Source organism: Hoplias malabaricus, chromosome 1 (assembly GCF_029633855.1).
Source record: "Hoplias malabaricus isolate fHopMal1 chromosome 1, fHopMal1.hap1, whole genome shotgun sequence".
Taxonomy (NCBI): Eukaryota; Metazoa; Chordata; class Actinopteri; order Characiformes; family Erythrinidae; genus Hoplias; species Hoplias malabaricus.
The window spans coordinates 4050237-4073474 of record NC_089800.1 but is presented as its reverse complement, the minus strand read 5'-3'; the positions used below and the strand labels follow the sequence as shown (position 1 = coordinate 4073474).

Sequence of the window (23238 nt, the reverse complement as noted above, 5' to 3'; positions counted from 1 at the left end):
CTTCTACTTCTTCCTCAGTTGGGACAGGAGGAAAAGCATGGACAGTTACACTTTCATTCCTCACATTCCTGTAAACCAGGAATAATTTGAACGTGAACAGAAAGTGAAACCTGAACTGGAAAGTGAACGCCTGACTGGCGTCAGTAAGAATGAGAGAGATATTAAGCTGCTGTACTTCTGCTTTCCTTTATTTACAGTATCATAACATCTGGATATCATCTGCATTTCTATATTTATTAAATATAACTGGAAGTGTGAGGATCCGTCTGAGATTTAAAGCGAGATTCTCCTGAAGAACACAGTAAAGAAAAAGCAGCACAGATCAATCCAGAGCTTCAGACTCCTCCTCAGAAAGTGCAGTAAAACTATGACCTTCACACTGTGTCCACTCACTGAACCACAAACACTTCACTGGAAGAGGCTAACAACTAGCGGTTAGCATGCTAACAGTGCAGGGGGATGGCCCTCTCAAGCCGTGAGAGAACAAGGAAAGGGGAATAATCAGACCTGAGAATGCTTTAGCTTATATCAGTAGTCTATTAGGTAGACATTTGTAGAGCTCTGAAATCCTGCTCTTGTTCTGTAGGCTGTTCCGTGTCCGTATTAGGAACTCTAGTTCCCTAGAAGAGACATTTTTCCTTGGAAAGGAATACACCACTGACGGGAACTGAATAATATCCGGTCTCTAAAGCTCTGAACTGCTTTGACAATGACCCAACTGTGACGGTCATAGTGCTTTTATCAGAGCATCTCCAGAATACCAGGTCTTGCTGGTATTGGTAGTGGTCCAAGGAATGACGACAGGGGAAGCAGCCCCAGGCACCTAAAGCCCACTGATCCCACAGAAGATCTACAGTAGGGCTCCAAACATCTTGAAGACGTGTGTCCCTGCTGACGTCTTCTCTCCGTCCTCAGTGAGGCTTGGGAACCCATGGTCATGGTTCTCTGACTGGCCCATATTTGGCAGGTACTACCCACTGCACATCAGTGTGAACCTGACTTTAGGGGAATGTATGTACATCATTTTAATGTACATTTAGGCGACTTTGCTTTAGCTGCTTTTGCTTTTGCAGGAATGGCAGTCATATTTCTCACAGAGAAAAATCTACCGAGTACTTGAGTTCCTTATTATATGGGCATGCCACTGACAATGGAATGGCAACACACACACACACACACACACACACACACACACACCAAACCTCGGATTACAGTTCGTCATATTTACGGATACAGAAGCCCTAGATCTTGAGTGCGCATGAGAAAAGCGACAGTTCTTAGGTTTCCTCGTGTTTCTGCATTTTCTCTCTTGCAGACTGTTGCATCACGGCACTCTGTCTGCGTCCCAGGAGGCTTAGCACACAGTCACGTGTTAACAGCTCGGCTCTTTCTCGCTCTCGTCTCCGACTGGCTCCTGCGGGGCATCGAGAGACAGTTTCAACAAACTGGAGAAAAGAGAAAACATCAAAACCGTCAGGAACCTTGTTTCAAAGCCACTTTCTGAAGCTTACCTGGACGCAGGTGAGCTGTAATAACCGCTCTGCTCCAGAACGTCCTCAATCATGGCCTGAGACAAAGAAATAAAAGGAGACAAAGTTGGTGGAACCCACTCTTCAAACGCTGCTGGCTGCAAGAGGGAATCGTATATTAACCGACCTGGATCTGCTCATAGGTGACGCCGTCGCGAAAGCTCGAGTAACCCGACGCCCCTGTGAAAACAGAAGTGTTCTGAGTCAGTTCCTACCTCTAGGGGGTGGCAAAAATACAGAATCATGATACAATTAATAATAATAAAAAAAATCAGCCAATCAATCAATCAATCAATCAATCAGATGGTGACCTCAATTTTCTTTGTAGCAGAGTAATAACAATGGACAGGGAGAGAAAAGAAGGAAAAGAATTAATCAATTACTGTCAAAAGAAAGAAACAAAAAAATGAAAAACATTAAACAAATTAGGATTAATTTAATCGGATCTATATTTTACTAATTTAGTTTTTATTTGATTAAATATAATATAAATAGTGGGCGGCACGGTGGCGCAGCAGGTAGTGTCGCAGTCACACAGCTCCAAGGACCTGGAGGTTGTGGGTTCGATTGTCTGTGAGGAGTGTGGTGTGTTCTCCCTGTGTCTGTGTGGGTTTCCTCCGGGTGACTGTCTGTGAGGAGTGTGGTGTGTTCTCCCTGTGTCTGTGTGGGTTTCCTCCGGGTGTCTGTCTGTGAGGGGTGTGGTGTGTTCTCCCTGTGTCTGTGTGGGTTTCCTCCGGGTGACTGTCTGTGAGGAGTGTGGTGTGTTCTCCCTGTGTCTGTGTGGGTTTCCTCCGGGTGACTGTCTGTGAGGAGTGTGGTGTGTTCTCCCTGTGTCTGTGTGGGTTTCCTCCGGGTGACTGTCTGTGAGGAGTGTGGTGTGTTCTCCCTGTGTCTGCGTGGGTTTTCCAGGGTGACTGTCTGTGAGGAGTGTGGTGTGTTCTCCCTGTGTCTGTGTGGGTTTCCTCCGGGTGTCTGTCTGTGAGGAGTGTGGTGTGTTCTCCCTGTGTCTGTGTGGGTTTCCTCCGGGTGACTGTCTGTGAGGAGTGTGGTGTGTTCTCCCTGTGTCTGTGTGGGTTTCCTCCGGGTGACTGTCTGTGAGGAGTGTGGTGTGTTCTCCCTGTGTCTACGTGGGTTTCCTCCGGGTGATCCGGTTTCCTCCCACAGTCCAAAAACACACGTTGGTAGGTGGATTGGTGACTCAAAAGTGTCCGTAGCTGTGAGTGAATGTGTGTGTGTGAAGGACTGGCGCCCCCTCCAGGGTGTATTCCCGCCTTGCGCCCAATGATTCCAGGTAGGCTCTGGACCCACCGCGACCCTGAACTGGATAAGGGTTACAGATAATGAATGAATGAATGAATGAATGAATATAAATAGTAAAAGAAGTCAACAAAACATTTTAAAACAACCAAGAAAACGATTAAGTTAAAAACAAAGAAGATTAAGGTCTGAAACAAAACACAACATCTCAAATATAACAGTCCTGACTCTAATAACAGCCATTAAAAGAAACAGAAATTGTAAACAAATATGTATAAAACATTATATATAAAGTTGAAGTGCATAAATCATAAAAATAGAAATAAAAACATCAAGTAAATCGTTTGAAGGCAGAGTGGAGGTTGTTAGAAATTGAAATGAAACTCCAGACTGAGGCTATGTTTGTGATCACTAACATCGAAATCTCCATCTTTAAATCGTCTAAACTAGGGGTTTTTAACCTGACACAATCCCGGAGGTCGTGAAAGTGAGGCCGTTTTCACGTATAAACCCCGCAAAATGAAAATTCGATCCGGATCTTATCCAGAGTTGCCATTTCACTGTATGAGACCGACTACCGTTCTACTCGACTCTTCGAATCAGTTTGATTCAGATCCGCACATGCGCGTTAGCGGTTTGCACGTCCAGATCTCCATTTTAGATGGTGGCAGTGGAAGCAGGGAGGTCAAAGGTAGCTAATGGGCAAAAACGCTTGACTCCAGAAACTACAGGAAAGTCTCAACTGAAAAATAAGAAGTTAATTAATGAGAAAGTACCTTTTCATCATGTGTGTTTTGGAGGGTGGGGGGTTGAATGGGGTGGGGGCCGTGTAATATGTTTAACCCTAAAAAGGGGTCGCACTACTGGAGCTACTGGTCTAAACCAAAACACACACGTACTTTTGGATGCAATATTATCCCCAAGAGCATTACAAGCTTCTGCAGTGCTTTTTCCTGATGGAGCTCTTAAGGAATGGAGCGACCAATCATTTCTTCACTCACTTCATTTTTAGGTTCATTTTAGTTTAATAAAACGAAAATAGTTGGTGGCGCAGGTGACTGTCTGTGAGGAGTGTGGTGTGTTCTCCCTGTGTCTGTGTGGGTTTCCTCCGGGTGACTGTCTATGAGAAGTGTGATGTGTTCTCTCTGTGTCTGTGTGGGTTTCCTCCGGGTGACTGTCTGTGAGGAGTGTGATGTGTTCTCTCTGTGTCTGTGTGGGTTTCCTCCGGGTGACTGCGAGGAGTGTGGTGTGTTCTTCCTGTATCTACGTGGGTTTCCTCCAGGTGACTGTCTGTGAGGAGTGTGGTGTGTTCTCCCTGTGTCTGCGTGGGTTTCCTCCGGGTGACTGTCTGTGAGGAGTGTGGTGTGTTCTCCCTGGGTCTGCGTGGGTTTCCTCCGGGTGAATGTCTGTGAGGAGTATGATGTGTTCTCTCTGTGTCTGTGTGGGTTTCCTCCGGGTGACTGCGAGGAGTGTGGTGTGTTCTTCCTGTATCTACGTGGGTTTCCTCCAGGTGACTGTCTGTGAGGAGTGTGGTGTGTTCTCCCTGTGTCTGCGTGGGTTTCCTCCGGGTGACTGTCTGTGAGGAGTGTGGTGTGTTCTCCCTGGGTCTGCGTGGGTTTCCTCCGGGTGACTGTCTCTGAGGAGTGTGGTGTGTTCTCCCTGGGTCTGCGTGGGTTTCCTCCGGGTGACTGTCTGTGAGGAGTGTGGTGTGTTCTCCCTGGGTCTGCGTGGGTTTCCTCCGGGTGACTGTCTGTGAGGAGTGTGATGTGTTCTCTCTGTGTCTGTGTGGGTTTCCTCCGGGTGACTGCGAGGAGTGTGGTGTGTTCTTCCTGTATCTACGTGGGTTTCCTCCAGGTGACTGTCTGTGAGGAGTGTGGTGTATTCTCCCTGGGTCTGCGTGGGTTTCCTCCGGGTGACTGTCTGTGAGGGGTGTGGTGTGTTCTCCCTGTGTCTGTGTGGGTTTCCTCCGGGTGACTGTCTGTGAGGAGTGTGGTGTGTTCTCCCTGTGTCTGCGTGGGTTTTCCAGGGTGACTGTCTGTGAGGAGTGTGGTGTGTTCTCCCTGTATCTGTGTGGGTTTCCTCCGGGTGACTGTCTGTGAGGAGTGTGGTGTGTTCTCCCTGTGTCTGCGTGGGTTTCCTCTTGGTGCTCCGGTTTCCTCCCACAGTCCAAAAACACACGTTGGTAGGTTTCCGTGAGTGAATGTGTGTGTGTGTGTGTGTTGCCCTGTGAAGGACTGGTGTCCCCTCCAGGGTGTATTCCCACCTTGCGCCCAATGATTCCAGGTAGGTTCTGGACCCACTGTGACCTTGAACTGGATAAGCGCTTACAGATAATGAATGAATGAATGAATGAAAACGAAAATGGTCATTTTTAATACAACACAACGGTCATCATAAAATGACAAAAGAGCGGGAGAATGTTTACATTTTGATTTATAATTATATATAACAAAAAAAGGCTTTAATACATGCTTAAAACAATATAAACAATGATTAGCTGTACCAACCTGTTGCGGTTTCTGAATGCCCACTGGGAGACTGGACCGTAGGCCACAGTTCTCTGCTGCCAGAGACCAGCTCCACCACCTCCTGGCTTCCCTGGAGGACCTTTTTGGAAACCAAGACAAAGAAAATGTGGCTAGTGATGGATTAATTACACGTAGATAAATTAACTACACGCTGGTTTTCTTTCACACTTAACGACGTTAAGACATTCTAGACACTAGCTCCGTGTTTGCATGTTTCACCTTACTGAGCTCCATCTTCAGCTGAATGGGACCACTGCCACTCTGGAACAGGGATTTCTTGAAGCGCTCAACTGCACGCCGCTGGAAAGAGTTTTGAGGCCCTGGAGGAAGCTGGAGACAATGTCAACTGTTATTAATTTTCCTTTTTAAAAGAAAACTATTATGATTTTATTTCATACGTTCATCATCTGTAACCACTTCATACTGATCAAGTTAGTGGTGGGTCAGTCAGTCACTCACTCACACCTGTGGACAGTTTCATCCAGCATATCCAATTACAAACACTAGCTTTTGGACTGTGGACTGAGGAAACCCACACGGAGGAGGATTGGACCCAGCACCCTGAGGCCCTGCAGCGCCACCGCGTGGCCTATATATATAGTGTTTTGTTTTATATCTTTAAATGGAGATCCACTGTTTCTCACCTGAGTGATGTAAATGATCTTATGGAGCAGGCCCAGCAGCCTCAGGTTGGGGTCATCAATCTCTCGGACCTTTCTCTGGGAGACGTAGATTCCTGCGGACCCTGAGCCATGCCGGGGCAAGATAAAACATTAGCACAGAGCAGAGACTGGTTCAGCACACTATGAAAGAAAATCCATGTCCAGAGTTCATATGTGAAAACGGCTTTAGTGTCGTGATCAGTGACAGCGCTGGGATACGTTCAGGGAACAATACTGAATAAAAACACAAAAGGACAGAAATCAGAAGTAATAAAACATGGACTGTTACCTGGTCGAGCTTTAGACTTCACAAAGTCTCCACTGAAATACAGGAGAAACAGAGTGATTCAGTATTAAACTGCTTTAAAATCAAAGCTCATACGATAAACGGATACTTTTCTATCGAAGGTAATAAGTTTATAGTGAGTGAATACACAGTAAGTGCGGTTACTGTATGTGTAGTTAGGGTAATGTAATTAGATATTGTAAGTGTAGTTATGTGTTTTTGGACCGTGGGAGGAAACCGGATCTCCCGGAGGAAACCCACGCAGACACAGGGAGAACACAAAATGACCGTACTGATCATTTAAATATTGTGATAAATATTGCGTATCGTTTTTCCCATTCGGTCCACAGTGCCATCTTCAAAACAACGAAAGAAAGAAGTGTACAAACTCACCCAGGTTGGCTTTGATCTTCTATAACTGTTTTCAGAAAATAAAACGAATAGTCCATAACAATAACAACAATGATAAACCCGTGTATACATTGTGTTCATCATGTTCTGTAACAGACTGATGGACTTACACTGATTTTGGATTAAATCTGAAACCGATCCCATGGCAGATCTGTTGAATGCTGTGGTATCACTCATTTCTGGTAAAAAAAAAAAGTCTGGTTAAAAACAAAAAAAATAATATTTGACACAAGCAACAATCAATCTAGAACAGACATATTTTTCTTGGTTGATTGGTGAATATGTCTAAACTGGACAGGAGTTTTACTTCAACGTCTTAAAGGTGCACTAGATAATTTCACCAAAGTGCCTGTCTGTTATTGTAGTTCACCTATCTCTCCACAAGAGGTGCTGCATCCCAAATCCCGACCAATGCACTAATGCATTAATCAAGACGACCTCCAGGCGGTTTTCGAAGGCACATAACACACTTGTTGCTAAAATAACTTGTTCTTCATATTCGTCAGTGTAGTTTTACTATTTTATTATAATCATACGGCGGATAAGGTGTACACCACACTCTTCCTACTGTAGCCACAAAGTTCCTGTTTAATCCTACACCTCAACACTAAGGTCACTGTGACCGTTTATGTTCGGATCAGCAACCAGCTGTCCTTAACAACTACGGTTACTCATTGAGCCCAAACCAGCCACTGTATCACTAGCTCTTCACAGGGGTCATCAGGTAGGCACCTCCTCTCGTTGGTGTTTTACCGAATTAATCCCATGACAACTTCAGAAGGCTCAACAGTGAAGTCTGGTGTCCCAGACCCATCCCGCTCCAAGCCAGGTTTACAGTCCTACCTCACCCTTTACCATCAACAACTGTAAATCCACACTGGCCTCCCTGGTGGCTAAGGCTGTACCTAGCCCCACTGGCACCGTTAATGCATGCTCAGTGCCACCAGTTCCACGTGAACCTTACGTGCTACATCACCAACCATCACAATAGCATCTTTGCAGTGCATTTCCCCAAGTAATCTGTGCTCTTCTTATCCACAACCACTGACTAGACCTTTCAGCTCAGTTTCAGATTAGTTTCTAGTGAGAAAATGAACAAAAAACTCTATTATTCAGTTTAAATATCCCATATTATACATTTTTGTAATATGTAAAGAAAAATAAAACATCAACAGATCCTTTCAAGTGTCCAACAGATACTAACAGTGATGGTGCCTGATAATATTTGGTGCTCACAAGTTGTTTCCTTAAACCAATCATGCCAGATCCACACAGAGTTGCCGTAGAAAGTCAGTTTAAATTGGTAAAGAAAATAATATCTGGACAAATCAGTGCTGTAAAGAACACCCAGACTTTGGAGTTGTTTTCTGACCTTGAGACTGCGCTTCTCCATCTGCTGAATCTGAGAAATGTAGGTCAGACTGTCGGCTATCTTGATTTCCAAGGATCTGATCCTTAAAATCTGTTCCCTGTGAGATATGAGCAGGGTGTTACTGGCATCGTCTCATGAAAACAGGGTTCATTTGGGTTTTTAATAAACTCCCGTATCTCTCACACTGTTCTATGGTGCTGTGAAGAAGTATGAGAAACCTCTTCCCTATCTGAACATCACAAGAACAGAAATGCATCATAATTGTCGGTGTGGTTCTGCCCCTCTACCTGAGCTGTGAAAACCAAAGATCGGCTCATGAGCTTCATCCTGTTGTTTTCTAAGCAGTACTTCTGAGCTCTCCTCCGGTCCCTCTCCGCTCTCTTCTCCAGAGCGATGTGAGCAGCGCCCAATCCATCCATGAACCTCATCATCAGGTCACACACTCTGGAGCCGACCTGCACGATGTCCGGACGCAAATCTGGGTCCGGGGTCAAACACCTGGCCAGTGGACAGGACCAAAACAGCAATAAATCAGCTGTTTTTACAGATGACTAAGACAACTGTAATAATCTCACCATTGAATCATGTCTGTGACTCTTTCCGAGAAGGCGTCGTCTTCCACGGGCTCGAATGCAGCTTCTACAATCTTGAAATCACCAAAACACTTGATTGATTATAGCTTATTGTGAGCAGATATGATACATATATCTGAGACATTAGTTTCTGGCAGCTGTGTTGGTTTGGCCTTTGGAAAATATGTACATAATACGTTATTAAAGCAACACTAGGTAGTTTATTATCTTAAAATTACAGCTTCAAAATCATTGTGATGTATCACTGAGCAGTAACAGGGAGAACAGAGCCTCTGGTGATGCTACTCTGGGCTCTGCACTGCAGAAACTGCACTTTGTAACTTTTGGGAGCGGGTAGGAAACCAACCGCCTTCCTCTGACTTGATTTCATGACAGTGCTGTAAAAGTGAATTACCCTCTGCAGCTGTAGAGGGAGCCCAGGAGCAAAATTTGACCTAGTGTTACATTTAAAGGAGCAATACGTCAATTTTACGTCCAAAAGTGTTTAAATTACAACCAACCAGGATGAAGAATCATACTGCTCTGTATTCTCGGAATGAACAAACTTCATGCTCCACAGAGTGGGTCCCCTACATGAGGCGGCCATGTTAAAACGGATGTAGTAGTGTGTCTGTGGAAGATGGAGGACTGTGACTGGCTGCTCCTGTAATACAGCTGATGTGTGGTTACCTTGGTAGCGAGGGAGAGCATGTTGGTGCTGTAGAACGGAGGCTGGAGGGTGACCATCTGATACAGGACGCAGCCAGTAGCCCACACATCAGCTTTCTCCCCGTACGGCTCGTTCTTCACGATCTCTGGACTAACAGAAACACACTGGCTCTATGTTCTTTGATTTCCGAGATCCTTCTCCTTGTTTTGTCCACACAAAATATTTAAGAACTGTCCCACTGTCCAAAGCGATGTATTGTTCCTAGCACGGCTAAATCGTTCCAGCCCTGGTCTGTGCACATCCCACGTTTTTAGGGCCCACATGCCACAAGAATTGACAGCACTAGAGCGGACTGCTCCCGCTGACCACATAAGGGCCACGTAAATAACCAAATCAAGGCCACTTGCTGCCAGACGTCATTTACCACAGTCATATCTTTAATGACACGTTGTGGTGTGTGGCTGAACCTTAAAGGGTTAACTAGCAACTACTACCATTCGCACATAGCTGTGCCTTCAAAACCAACACTCACCAGGAGTACAGAATGGTCCCGACCACAGACAGCAGTTTGCTAGTCTCCTGTTTCTGCTTTGCCAGGCCAAAGTCAGCTGAAAAACACAATAGTATTTTCCTGTTAAGTTTTGCGTGTGTTAATGAAGTGAGATTAAACTCTGTGGGAAATCTGCTCCACTCACTGATGGTGACTTTGTCCCTCTCTCCGAGCATGATGTTGTTGGGAGTCAGATCTCTGTGGACTATCCTCTTCTCCTTGTGTAAGTATCGTAATGCCAGACACATCTAAAGAGGTATGTCTTTGTGTGAGTAACTGTAACACACTTTATTTCGTTATGAGGGTTTTAGTCAGACCCTGATTGATATTTAAACAACAATTACTGGGAAAAGTCATAGGACTATCCTCCATTTATTTAATCTCAAGGTCAAAATGGCCATTCATTATAAGATATTCAGTGTGTGGAAAAGGCAAAGGACCTAACGCTAACAAAATGCTAACATTTTTATGTTATTTTACAACTGTATTTGCTGTGAGAAGGTTTGGGATCAGAAGGCCACTGGTTGAATTCCTTGGACCAGTAGAAATTAGGTGTGGTGGAGAGGGGGGGTGAAGGAACAGCACTTTCTCCTCCCTCAACATTCACAGCTGAATTGACCCTTGAGTGAAGAACCTAACCCCCAACTACTGCCCGTGTACTGATATAGCTGTCTACTGCTCTGTGTGCTCAAAGCTCCTAGTCACAGGAGTGTGTGTGTGTGTGTGTGTGTGTATGTTCACTGTTACGAATGGGCTAATCGCAGTCTCCAGACACATTTCTTTCTACAGCTGTGTGATGATGATAAAAGCATATTTCCCTTTTTTTCCCCAGAGACCGGCTTTCATTTTCTTTCCAAAAACCCTGCAGCACATTTCCAAAGTCGAAGGGTGGTCTCTGACTGTTGGACAGCCATTGTAAACATAAGACGACGGCCTGTTGTTTACCTGAATGAAGATATTCCACACTCTCTCCTCTGTGAACGTCTGCTGTTTCTCTTTGAGTGATGTGAAGTGCTCGGCTAACGGCGCGCCTTCCACCAGCTCCATCACAATGTACAACCTGTCACCTGACACACAATTTAATAATAAGTGTAATGAACTTAATTTAGCGGCACGGTGGCGCAGTAGGTAGTGTCGCAGTCACACAGCTCCAGGGACCTGGAGGTTGTGGGTTTGATTCCCGGTCCAGGTGACTGTCTGTGAGGAGTTGGTGTGTTCTCCCTGTGTCTGCGTGGGTTTCTTCCAGGTGACTGTCTGTGAGGAGTGTGGTGTGTTCTCTCTGTGTCTGCGTGGGTTTCCTCCGGGTGCTCCGGTTTCCTCCCACAGTCCAAAAACACACATTGGTAGGTGGATTGGCGACTCAAAAGTGACCGTAGGTGTGACTGTGTGTGTTGCCCTGTGAAGGACTGGCGCCCCCTCCAGGGTGTATTCCCGCCTTGCGCCCAATGATTCCAGGTAGGCTCTGGACCCACCGTGACCCTGAATTGGATAAGGGTTACAGATAATGAATGAATGAATGAACTTAATTTAGAATGCATTATTCATTCATTCATTCATTCATTGCCTGTAAGCACTTGTCTAGTTCAGGGTCGCGGTGGGTGCGGAGCCCACCCGGAATCACTGTGCACAAGGCGGGAACACACCCTGGAGTGGGCACCAGCCTTTCATAGGGTGACACAAAGTCACTTACACATTTACACCTACGTCAGCAATACGTGTTTTTGGACCGTGGGAGGAGGCCGGAGCACCCAGAGGAAACCCACACAGACACAGGGAGAACACACCAAGCGAATGCACCAATCATTTAGGTGAAAATCTCAAAGTGCTCAGGCATTCATTCGTTCCTGTACTGTACTGTATCCACTTAGTAATATTCAGAGAGAATATACAGTATGTAAAATTCAATGTGTATATTGTATAAAATTGTTTAAGGATTATAGAAAATAATGGGTAATAACCTCAAATAATACTGGACTACTATTAGGAGAGATTTGGAAAGGGTTAAACCAGCCCATTCACACACAGAATATCACACTTATACATAATAATAATAATTATTATTATTTATATAAGGCCCCCTCACCCTTTCTTTCTGGGGGTATTCAGATAAAAGTGTGTCCTGTGACTTTTGACTCATCCTGTATTTATGTAAATGAAAATACTTACTTTCTAAAAATGTCTTGAAATATTTCACAATGTTTGGATGCAGCATCTAAACACACACAAACACACATAAATAATAAACTAGTGTTTAAGATGTTCATAGTGTATCAAGCACTGCAGTGCCCTCTTTTGAACACAAGGGGGCAGTAAAGCATTACCCATTACCCTCAGACCGTCAAACAAAGAAACAGCACTCTTACAGCCACATAAATGTATACAAAACAAAACCGATTTTTAGACTGTGACGTCACTCCGTGTGATATTCGCTACCTGTTCTTTGATGATGGTGAGCTCGGAGACGATCTTCTCCACGTTGCTGTCTCTGGATTTCTTGTCGTTGCCGAAACCCAGGTTGTAGAGATTGACTTCTTTCAGCGCCAGACAGTTCTGAGCCCCCTCTTTACGGACCTTTCAACAGAAACCCACCTTATCAACAAGTGTTTCCCCCACAAGACCTTCCCCGTGCTGTGACCACTGATCCACAGTAAACTGAGTCACACTGAGGAAATCTGCCGTGGAGCAGTGATGGTTTGGACGAAGGAAATTCAGTCCAGGGTTCGGCCTCGGGGTCGGATGAAAGAACAAAAGTGGGTTTTACCTTGAAAACGCTGCCGAAGGCCCCGCTGCCTAGATGGTCCAGAATGGAGTAGCCGTTGATCACTTTAATGGGAGGTCGGTTCTGGTTCACCGCCTCAATTCTCTCCCTCAGTCCGTCTAATTCTTCTGTCTGGGGATGATGAGGACATGAGGCTCAAAGTAAGTGCTACAAAAGAGCTTCACTGGACCGTCTACAAAGGACCACCGAGGTGTGACTGCTGTGTATCTACTTACAGAAAACCGAGAGATCTTTTCCTGCAGAGGTTCATATGCTGCGATGTCTCTGACGTAGTGTCCGATGTCAATAAACATCTCAAACAGCTCTGGTGGGAAGAGCCTTCACCAACAAATTAAAGACTCTTCTTAAACCACATTAATTGGGGAAAGTGAAGTGTATGTACTACATTTAACAGGAATAAAGGAAGTAATACATATCATTAATACCTTTTAAAGAGATGTCTGTTGCGTTCCATGCTGAAAAGAAAGCGCAGGGTCCTGAAAGCGTAACACTTTAAGAAGAAAAGCAGAAATAAACGTTATATTTACATTCTTCATGAAAATCGGTATTATTAGCATTATTAGAAACAATTCAGTGCATACACCCTCCAGTCATTACTCCAGTAAACTCTTGCAGTTTGAGAGCCCTGCCCCACGAGTTGACGGGATTGGTTCCTTAGATGTGTGAGGTAAGAAACCCTGCCTGAGTGAATCAATGTTTTTGAGTGTGTTTGGAAAGCTGCGGTTTCAAAGTGGAAATGCTCAGCCACAGGTATGTTTCTGCTTATTCATTGTGGACAAGCCTTCTAGCACAAACACCACACACACAATTTTCACTAGTGGGTTTTGATAAATAAATAAATAAATAAAATAAATATAGGCAGCATGGTGGCGCAGCAGGTAGGTGTCACAGTCACACAGCTCCAGGGACCTGGAGGTTGTGGGTTCGATTCCTGCTCCGGGTGACTGTCTGTGAGGAGTTGGTGTGTTCTCTCTGTGTCTGCGTGGGTTTTCTCCGGGTGCTCCGGTTTCCTCCCACAGTCCAAAAACATTGGTAGGTGGATTGGTGACTCCAAAGTGTGAGTGAATGTGTGTGTGTCTGTGTCACCCTGTGAAGGACTGGCGCCCCCTTCAGGGTGTGTTCCTGTCTTGCGCCCAATGATTCCAGGTAGGCTCTGGACCCACCGCGACCCTGAATTGGATAAGGGTTACAGAGAATGAATGAATGAATGAAAATAAATATATATTTCAAGCTTTTCCCACACTACACATCCACCTTTAAAAACCGCAATATTTCAGAAAGCCTACAGTTTTACACGTTAAATACTGCACCCAGTTCTTCTCTGAAATTAAAAAGTAGCTTTCATCAGATGTCATGAGACGATAGTATACCCTGCTGTACCTGTAGTGACGCTGCCTTTGGTCCTGTCTCAGAGCCCGGGGGCAGTATCAGTTTTCCTATTATGTAAACACCATTCTCCTGAGACGAGAAACAAAGAACCCAGTGAACTGGACTGTGATTGAGACGGAGCAGATCGATACTACTGTTCATCTTCAGAGCCGTACCTGTACCACGAGGTGAGCTGTGGTGTCGTCCAGAACCAGCTCGGTTACAGCTGCGCAACATGCTGAGGAAAGAGCAGAAAAACATGAGAAAGAGTGAAGCTGTGTGTTTGCGCAGTGCTTTCTCCAAACGGGAAATGACCCTCGGTAAAACACCTTGGGTATTAGAAAGGCACTATTAAAAAACTAACTTATTATTATTATTATTAATAATATGGCAATATTGTCTCTCAATTAAACCAATCAAAAAGAAACTAGAGAAAGTGAGGAGAGCACAATCCACCACAAAACCACACCCTAACAACCACATGGGAATTGCAGGGATCTACATCAATCCTTGTGTTTACTATGAGGTCAAATTTGATTGGACGAATTTAATTAACATTATATCCCAGATTGCATACACACATGGGCCTGTGGCCTGAATAATACTGCAGTCTGGGATGTCATAAACAATGCAAGTTTTTTATATAAACTGGATTACATTTACGGTATTCAGGTCAACATTTGCACAATTTACCACATCCTCTCGTCTAATACGTCTGACTATGACTACTATGTACTTATACACCCTTTGAAAAATGATGAGAGTGCGTTTGAACAGGAAAACCACCAAGGTGTGTAGGCTTTAGACACATCCACCAGGCCCTATATTAAAATGAGTGAGCTTAAACTGAAGAAATAAACTCCCAAATTCTGATCTAAAATAACCCTTTACCACAAACTCTCACACTCTGCCACTGTGGTCAGAAACCCCCAGATCGCCCCACACAGGGTCACACAGCTTAATTTAACAAAGCCTTGTGTTTACCAGCATAAAGGGACATGGTGTTCTCCTCTGCCTCCACTTTACTCGGCTCCTCGGACACGTGGGGTCTGTGCAAACGGCCAGCGGCGTTCGCGCTGGACAGCGTCTCCATGGACGTGCGGTCGGACACATACGCTCGCTCTCTGTGGAGACAAGTGTACAAAAATAAAAATGTTTGAGACGGTGAACCTACATATAAAAACAGCCTGTCATAATCTCACAGATCCATTAATAGTTTGGATGGAAAACATTATGTGGCAGACCATAAAATGACATGTGTAGCACTGACGAATACATACATACATATATATATATATATATATATATATATATATATATATAAATATATTTCATTTCTGAGAATGCGTCAACGACAAAATGGTCACACACTTCACTTTCAATATTTCTCATGAAATGAAGGATATTAATAGATTGTTCCTATATTTTGTTGCAGCAACCTTTTCTACTCTTCTATGAAGACTAAAGACCACATGTTGGAACATTGCTGTGAGGATCTGATGGCATTCATAACATATGAGGCTAGCTACTAATGTTGAATGTTCAGTTCTGGACCCCAAACACCTCTCTGACCCATCCCATAAAGTATCTGTGGGTTGCATGCCACATCCATGTATATTCATTTATTCATTCATTCATTCATTGTAACCTCTTATCCAGTTCACATGAGTGAAATAACATGACTACTGAAGCTTGATTATGATCTGTGTGTAAATAACTTACTCAGATTCCAACAGAAGAGCAGAGAAATGCAGAGAGTCTAACAGTTTTCCATTAGATCGTATGACAAAATTATGCTAATATGGCTAACAGAGGACAATGGTCATTTCTCTTAATTACGCTACACTCTGGAATCTTTTGCTCCCCTGACACTAAGAGGGTGTGGGCTTCTTGTGACTGCATGGATTGAAATGGAGCTCCATCACTCCAGAGAACGCACAGCCAAAAGCTGGAAGTCTTTATAGCCCTCTAGCCCTCGCTTGGCATTGAGCATAGTGACTAAATGGGTAGCTCCCATTTAGTTAAATGCTCTTCTATGGAGATTTTACCAGCTTTGTGTTGGCTGCTATTTAATAACACAAGATTAATTTAAACAGAGGACTGACCCATGCAAGATGTGCAGTAGCTGCTGGACCCCGCCCCAGGTGCGGATGAGTGTGCAGATGTGTGGGTCCTGACACAGCTGGACAAGCACCCACACCGAGCTCCACAGCAGCTTCACGTCGTCCGCATGAAGCATGCTTAATAACACGGGAACTCCCTCACACTGACACAGCTGCTCCCTCACACGGGGCACTGCACACAACAGCCTCAGCATCTCTGCACTCAGCCTGTAGGGGGCACACACACACACAGATCAGCCATAACATTGTTTCTACACTCACTGTCCATTCTCTCAGCTCCACTGACCATACAGGAGCACTTTGTTAGTTCTACAAATACAGAGTAAAGTTCAGGGTAGGTGTGATTTGGGTTGTGGGTCATTCTCAGCGCTGCAGTGACCCTGACGTGGTTGTGGTGTGTTAGTGTGTCTGTAGACCACAGTCTGTAACTGTAGAACTACAAAGGGCACCACAAGGCTCAGTAGAGCTGCTAAAATGAGCAATGAAACAAGGAGGTCCTAAAAATACTTTCATGGTGTTGGTTTTACCTTTTTGACAAGGTGTCATACTCTTGCAGGATGATGAGCAGATTCTCCACAACCGACAGCTCTCCGATTTTCTCTCTGCATTCGGAGCTGAGGAGAGAAACCAGTCTATGAAGATCAGTCTGATTAAAAATAAGTGTTATGTTGGCCTTGATTATATTTAAAACCACACCTTTCTGCGAGAGTAGTGAGAGCCAGGAGAGCGCCTAAAACCACACTGCTGTCCTGAGCACAAAGGAGCTTTACAAGAGTCTGTGGACACAGAGGAGGATCAGGAAAACCTATTGGTATTCAGAGAAAACAAGAACGGAGAAGAAAGAGAACAGAGCGAAAACAGCTAAAAACCAGAGCTCCTCACTGCTGTGCGCTCGGGGTCGGGGTGAACAGCGAGCGGCTCATTATCATTTAAAGGAACAGCTGCTGAAAGATGCCGTGTTGAACAGGGCTGTTTAGACAGTGGAGAATGCTGCTGTGGTGTTGGATCCTTGTGATGTTTTGATCAAAGCAGGTCACAGACATTTTATTAAGACCTAGAACTGTGTTGGCTAATGGCAATGGGGGAGAACAGTACTGGGTGCAGTATAGCACTTTAAGGTGCTACTGTTTACTGACAGTTTGTATAAAAAAGGTCACCATGGGTATGAAACCACCCAGAACCGGGCTTTGGAGCAGAGAAAAGGGGGTGAGAATCTTAAACATCACTAAATCCACACAGCAATGTTCTAACGCTACTTCAAACCTTTCCCCAATGTGAAGAGGTTGCTATTTTCTTAAAATGTCTGGACAAATAGTGTATAACAAGCGGTAAGAAGTGATACTGAGGCAGAGCGATGTTGTAGCGGATGTTGGTCGTTGGTATCAGACTCAGACCCAGCTGCAAGTAACACCTCATAGCATTTTGCGACACCTTTTTTCTTTTCACAGCTCATAAACCAACAAATAAAAACAGCTCAGAGAACCGCTGACCTGATGAGCCTCGCACGCAGTCACCCACGTTCTCTGATCTTCACTCAGAGACACTTTCTGAAACATATCTGCGTGAAGAAAGCAGAGCAAACGTGAAACAGTATAAAACAAAGTGTTTGGGTTATGTACGCTACATGACAAAAGTTTGTGGACACCTCTCCTACACTTTTTGTCAAATCAAGGCTATTGATAGTAGTTTGTTTATCTTTGTTGGACTAACAACAAAGCTGCTACACTTTGGGGAAGGCTTTAGCCCAGATGTTGGAACATTTCTGGGAGGACTTGATGGCATTCAACCACGAGTGAATGTGTGTGGTCAGGTACTGAAGACCGATGACCAGTTCTAGATTTTAAAAACCAATCCAACTAGTCCTAAAGGTACTGGATGGAGCACCATCGCTCCAGAGAATTTATGACACACGGCATTGACGTAAGGCTCATGTGCAGCTGCTCCAGAGTGTCTCTGATTTTCTACAGAGAACGACTGAGACCACAGCGGGTGCTTTTTAAAGTAGCTCTTACTATAAACAGTGTCTACAAACTTTTGGAAACCTTGTGTATTTGTGGACTCACGGGTCATGGTCACTAGCCTCTCGGTCTCTAGGGCTTGGTCCCCATTCTCCAGATACGCACTGGACACTAACTCCATGTACTGAGGAAAAAAAAAAGATGTAATAAGATTCCCCTCTTCTTACCAGAGCTGTCCACGTTTTAAAGGGCCTATATGTCTTTTGATGCACTAATTAAAGAATTAAATTAAATTAAAGAAACATTCACTGTTTTATGATGTCACAAACATCCGGAGGCATTCACATGTATCCGTCAATTCAGCCCAAAGCAGTGTAGCTCCCCCTCAAACTCACTAAAGTTATAAGGAGTGTTTAATCCCTGCACTTTTAAATGAAACAACCAATCAGAACATCCATCCATTATCTGTAACCGCTTATCCAATTCAAGGTCGCGGTGGGTCCAGAGCCTACCTGGAATCATTGGGCGCAAGGCGGGAATACACCCTGGAGGGGGTGCCAGTCCTTCACAGGGCAACACACACACACACACATTCACTCACACACACACCTACGGACACTTTTTTTTTTTTGAGTCGCCAATTCAACTACCAACGTGTGTTTTTGGACTGTGGGAGGAAAATGGAGCACCCGGAGGAAACCCACGCAGACACGGGGAGAACACACCAACTCGTCACAGACAGTCACCCGGAGGAAACCCACGCAGACACAGGGAGAACACACCACACTCCTCACAGACAGTCACCCGGAGGAAACCCACGCAGACACAAGGAGAACACACCACACTCCTCACAGACAGTCACCCGGAGGAAACCCACGCAGACACAGGGAGAACACACCACACTCCTCACAGACAGTCACCCGGAGGAAGGTGCAGTAAGTGATTTTTTTGGTAGTTAACTAGTAAAAATAAAGAGTAAAATATATACTTTTAATATGTGTTGTTCCGCTTGGAAAATGTTTACCTTCGCAAGGTGAGTGAATCCGTCAAGTTCATGGAACACTTTCTGAAAAAAAATATTTAAGCACTTCAGAATATAAATAAGTCACAATAAACTACACATTATCTGTAATTAAAGCTGAGGAAAGACGAGCTGTACCTGGTAACGAGGCTCTCTGAGTAATATTCTCAGGCAAATGAGGACTCTGTGGATGCTTCCTGAGGAAGAATGCGCCTGCCACTCACTGCAACGATAAAGCATCAGTGTTTTGTGGCCTACGCTGTGTCCACAATGGCTCCCTACTCACTATTCCCTACATTACCAACTATACAGTGCACTATTATAGATAATAGATACTTTAGGAGAGTAGTCAACAATTCAGACACTGACTCACAGTAGATTATACCAGATATTGCAGTGTATTATGGGTACATTGGTTATAGACTACATATTGCTGTGCATTGTGGGATTGTTTGAGTGCACTTTGTTTTTGGGCATTATTATTATTATATAAATAATGCACTATGTAGTCAGTAGGGCACAGTTTCAGGCACAGCACTATAGTATTGTTACAACCTTTTGCCAGTTTTGATTTTGCCATTTATGTGATGTCACAAATCAATACATCTATCTCTCTAATCAGCTGACAACATTTAGGCCCCTCCCAGTCAATCTGAAGTCATAAGGAACAGTGTTTTAGTCTGTGAGCACAATATGAGTTAGCCAATCAGAATAGCAGTCATTAACATATATAAGTACCCTTTAAAGTTACAATATATAGCAGATTTAAATCTTTAAAACTATGCTCCACTGAGCTGTGATATGGAGAATAGGGCCTCTGGGCTCAGAACAGAAGAAACGGCACTATGTATCTTACATAACTTCCTATCCCTCTTCCTTGATTTCAGTGCTGTGCTCTAACAGTGAATTACACTTTGCAATTGTAGGGGGAGCCCAGCAGCATAAACACCAAACCTTACCTAGTGCTGCTTTAAAAATGTTGCGTAAAAATGTATGACTGTTAATATTAATATACATAAAACCCTCACTGTGAGGACCGTGGTGTGTTCTCCCTGTGTCTGTGTGGGATTCCTCCGGTTGACTGTCTGTGAGGAGTGTGGTGTGTTCTCCCTGTGTCTGAGTGGGTTACCTCCGGGTGACTGTCTGTGAGGAGTGTGGTGTGTTCTCCCTGTGTCTGCATGGGTTTCCTCCAGGTGACTGTCTGTGAGGAATGTGGTGTGTTCTCCCTGTGTCTGCGTGGGTTTCCTCCAGGTGAATGTCTGTGAGGAGTGTGGTGTGTTCTCCCTGTGTCTGCGTGGGTTTCCTCCAGGTGAATGTCTGTGAGGAGTGTGGTGTGTTCTCCCTGTGTCTGCGTGTGTGTCCTCCGGGTGACTGTCTGTGAGAAGTGTGGTGTGTTCTCCCTGTGTCTGCATGGGTTTCCTCCGGGTGACTGTCTGTGAGGAGTGTGGTGTGTTCTCCCTGTGTCTGCGTGGGTTTCCTCCAGGTGACTGTCTGTGAGGAGTGTGGTGTGTTCTCCCTGTGTCTGTGTGGGTTTCCTCCGGGTGAATGTCTGTGAGGCGTGTGGTGTGTTCTCCCTGTGTCTGCGTGGGTTTCCTCCGGGTGCTCTGGTTTCCAAAACACACGTTGTCCAAAAACACACGTTGGTAGGTGAATTGGAGACTCAAAAGTGTCCGTAGGTGTGAATGTGTGAGTGAATGTGTGAGTGATTAAGAAGGACTGGCGCCCCCTCCAGGGTGTATTTCCACCTTGCGCCTAATGATTCCAGGTAGGCTCTAGACCCACTGCGACCCTGAACTGGATAAGGATTACAGATAATGAATGAATGAATGAATGAATAAAACCCTCACAAAAATGTGAGGAAAGTAATTTTTTGACCATTTCTATTGGTCTCGACATCTTGAAATACAGACATGGTGTAAAGCTGGTATTTGCCTAACGAAGTCAAAACAAAGGGAAATTCTAATAACCCGACCTGCAGCTGAGTCTGTTTCTGACGAGCGCAATAAAGATGTCCAGGAAGAGGCTGTGATGAGGATGATCAGAGAAGCGCCTCTGATCCCTGTACTTTACACTGTGGGGAAGAAGCAGCAGCTAGTTATTGTACATCCATACAGCTGTATTTGAACTAGAATAACAGGGGCGATAAGAAGATTAATCAAACAGTAAAGCAGTATAAATCATTATTACCTGAAGTTCTCCAGCTCTGAACCCTCAGCGGCCGAGTACCTGGCATTTCTCCTGTCCTCGTTCACCTGGGTCGCGTTCTGCTGCTTTCGGCCCTTACACTGCCCTGCCGTGACCTTTATTAGAACAGAAGCAGTGACCACAGATGCACAGATAATGACCAGTACTCTGTTAATACAAATGCACTCAGCACTGACACAGTCTGGTTAAGTACCTGTTGCTTCGAAAAAGGGGCAGAGACTAATGACAGAAGCCGTTTGAGATCGAGCACCTCCCTGAAAATAAGCACACAGCATATTATTACTGTTAGCATATTGCTCCACTTAAACACCACTGCGACTGTTACCATATTTTCCGTATCCTTTCAGATGTCCAGACCTCCATGCAGCACCTGGGTCAGTCAGTGCTGCAAACTTCAGGGGGAATGGAAAGTCACCCACATAAATAAACAGCGCTCATCTGGCCACATATCACAAAACAGTGGGAATAGCAAATTCACCAGTGTTAAATCAGCACAACAGTGACTTCTGGCAACAAGTGTTTGGTGATTGTGTGGCGCTCAAATAACACGTGGGAGTGGTCCTCTGAAGTGGCGTCATTCCTTGTAGCAAGTAGGTAATTAAAATGGAGGATGTTAACATGCTCAGAGGAGAACACTAACATTGATATTCTATTTTAATATAACAATGGCAGGAGAGGCTAGCAAGCTAGCAGAGTACAGTAACGAGACATTACCACCCGCCACCTTATATCTAGCACCATAACCCAGTATGAGCATAGCAGATCTAATGCTATGATTTATAAATGTAAAACAATGTATTTCTACAGCTTAAACAGCTGATATTTACTCTGTTTTGAAAAAGGGTAGTAACACAAATATGAAGTGGCACCCAGGGGTAAACACCTCAGATATGTCAAAAACAGCTTTAATATGTTATCATATCTACATAAAATCGTACTTCTCTTTAGTTCTCGGGGCTGGTCTGTCATGTCTTCTTGCTCGTCCGTCTGGAGGTGGCATTTCTAAAATGTCTGTCTCTCTCTGTCATCACTGCTGATAAAAACAGGAGGTGAGCTTTTATTTACCTCGAGTAAAGGAGATAAAAGTTACTTCAGAGACATTAGGAGTCAAGTATATATCTGAATTTTGGTCGGGTTTCTGCAGAAAGAGCTGGAAAACAATATTGGAATACAATAACATAAAAAATGAAAGAAAGACACAGACATACAGAAAGAAATATGAGTGGTGAGAGAAAAAGAATGGAGAGAAAAGGAAGTGAGAGAGAAGACAGAAATATAGACAGGCAGCAAGAGAGAAATAGACTATGTAATAGGAAAGAAGGCGAAATGAAAGAGAAAGAGAGCGCTCTTTCCAGTGAAGACTGTTTACTTGTTTGTGTCGATAACGACGTTATATTTCAGCACATAACGTTTATGCAAAAGAATTACACGGTTCACCATCATGTTTTACACCCAAACTGAACGTTAGGCCCCTCCAGAGAGCTTATACCCCACAGAAATGTGTTTATATTCCTTTATTCTCTCACCGAGCTCTTTATTGTGTGGAGACTATTCCCCGCGTCCTCAAAGTCAGGACTTTAGCACCACAACAACGCCAACAACAGGTGAGCTCCAATCCGCAGGCGCCGTGTTCAACACCCAGCCAATCACAAGCCGCTGTGCTGAGACGCGAGGGAGTAGCCATGGTAACGACTAACGCCAAGGTTCCAGTTCTTTCCACCTGCTCTATATTCAGTCAAATTCCGCCCTCCCCCGCTCTGATTGGTCGGTTTTTTAATGCTCTGTATTTAATTATCGTCTAGTTTCAATATCGTACACAATTACTCAGTAGTATTTAGTAGTGTCATTTTATTTATATATATATACTTTTTTTTCGATATTATTATTATTTTTTTAATTGTATAACATCATTAGTAGCATGTAATATCAGTTGTACAATATTTATTT

The 23238-nt window shown here is 44.3% G+C and overlaps 1 protein-coding gene across 1 annotated transcript; it reads right to left on the bottom strand.

The window, feature by feature from the left end:
• Positions 1–202: 202 nt before the first annotated feature.
• Positions 203–22944, bottom strand: nek10 (NIMA-related kinase 10). The gene is made up of 36 exons (XM_066644388.1): positions 22818–22944; positions 22230–22321; positions 21485–21545; positions 21274–21386; positions 21059–21157; positions 19225–19309; positions 19090–19131; positions 18171–18249; positions 17598–17665; positions 16804–16883; positions 16635–16721; positions 16090–16314; positions 14969–15108; positions 14161–14222; positions 13997–14074; positions 13042–13106; positions 12832–12934; positions 12599–12727; positions 12271–12408; positions 12004–12049; positions 10783–10904; positions 9983–10085; positions 9820–9895; positions 9308–9437; positions 8621–8691; positions 8333–8543; positions 8046–8142; positions 6784–6852; positions 6656–6680; positions 6266–6297; positions 5959–6059; positions 5534–5644; positions 5294–5393; positions 1657–1709; positions 1512–1567; positions 203–1414 (listed from the first exon to the last, which is right to left on the bottom strand). Exons 2-36 carry the CDS (start codon positions 22289–22291, stop codon positions 1366–1368), a joined length of 3168 nt encoding a protein of 1055 aa, XP_066500485.1. The 5' UTR covers positions 22292–22321; positions 22818–22944; the 3' UTR covers positions 203–1365.
• Positions 22945–23238: the final 294 nt, after the last annotated feature.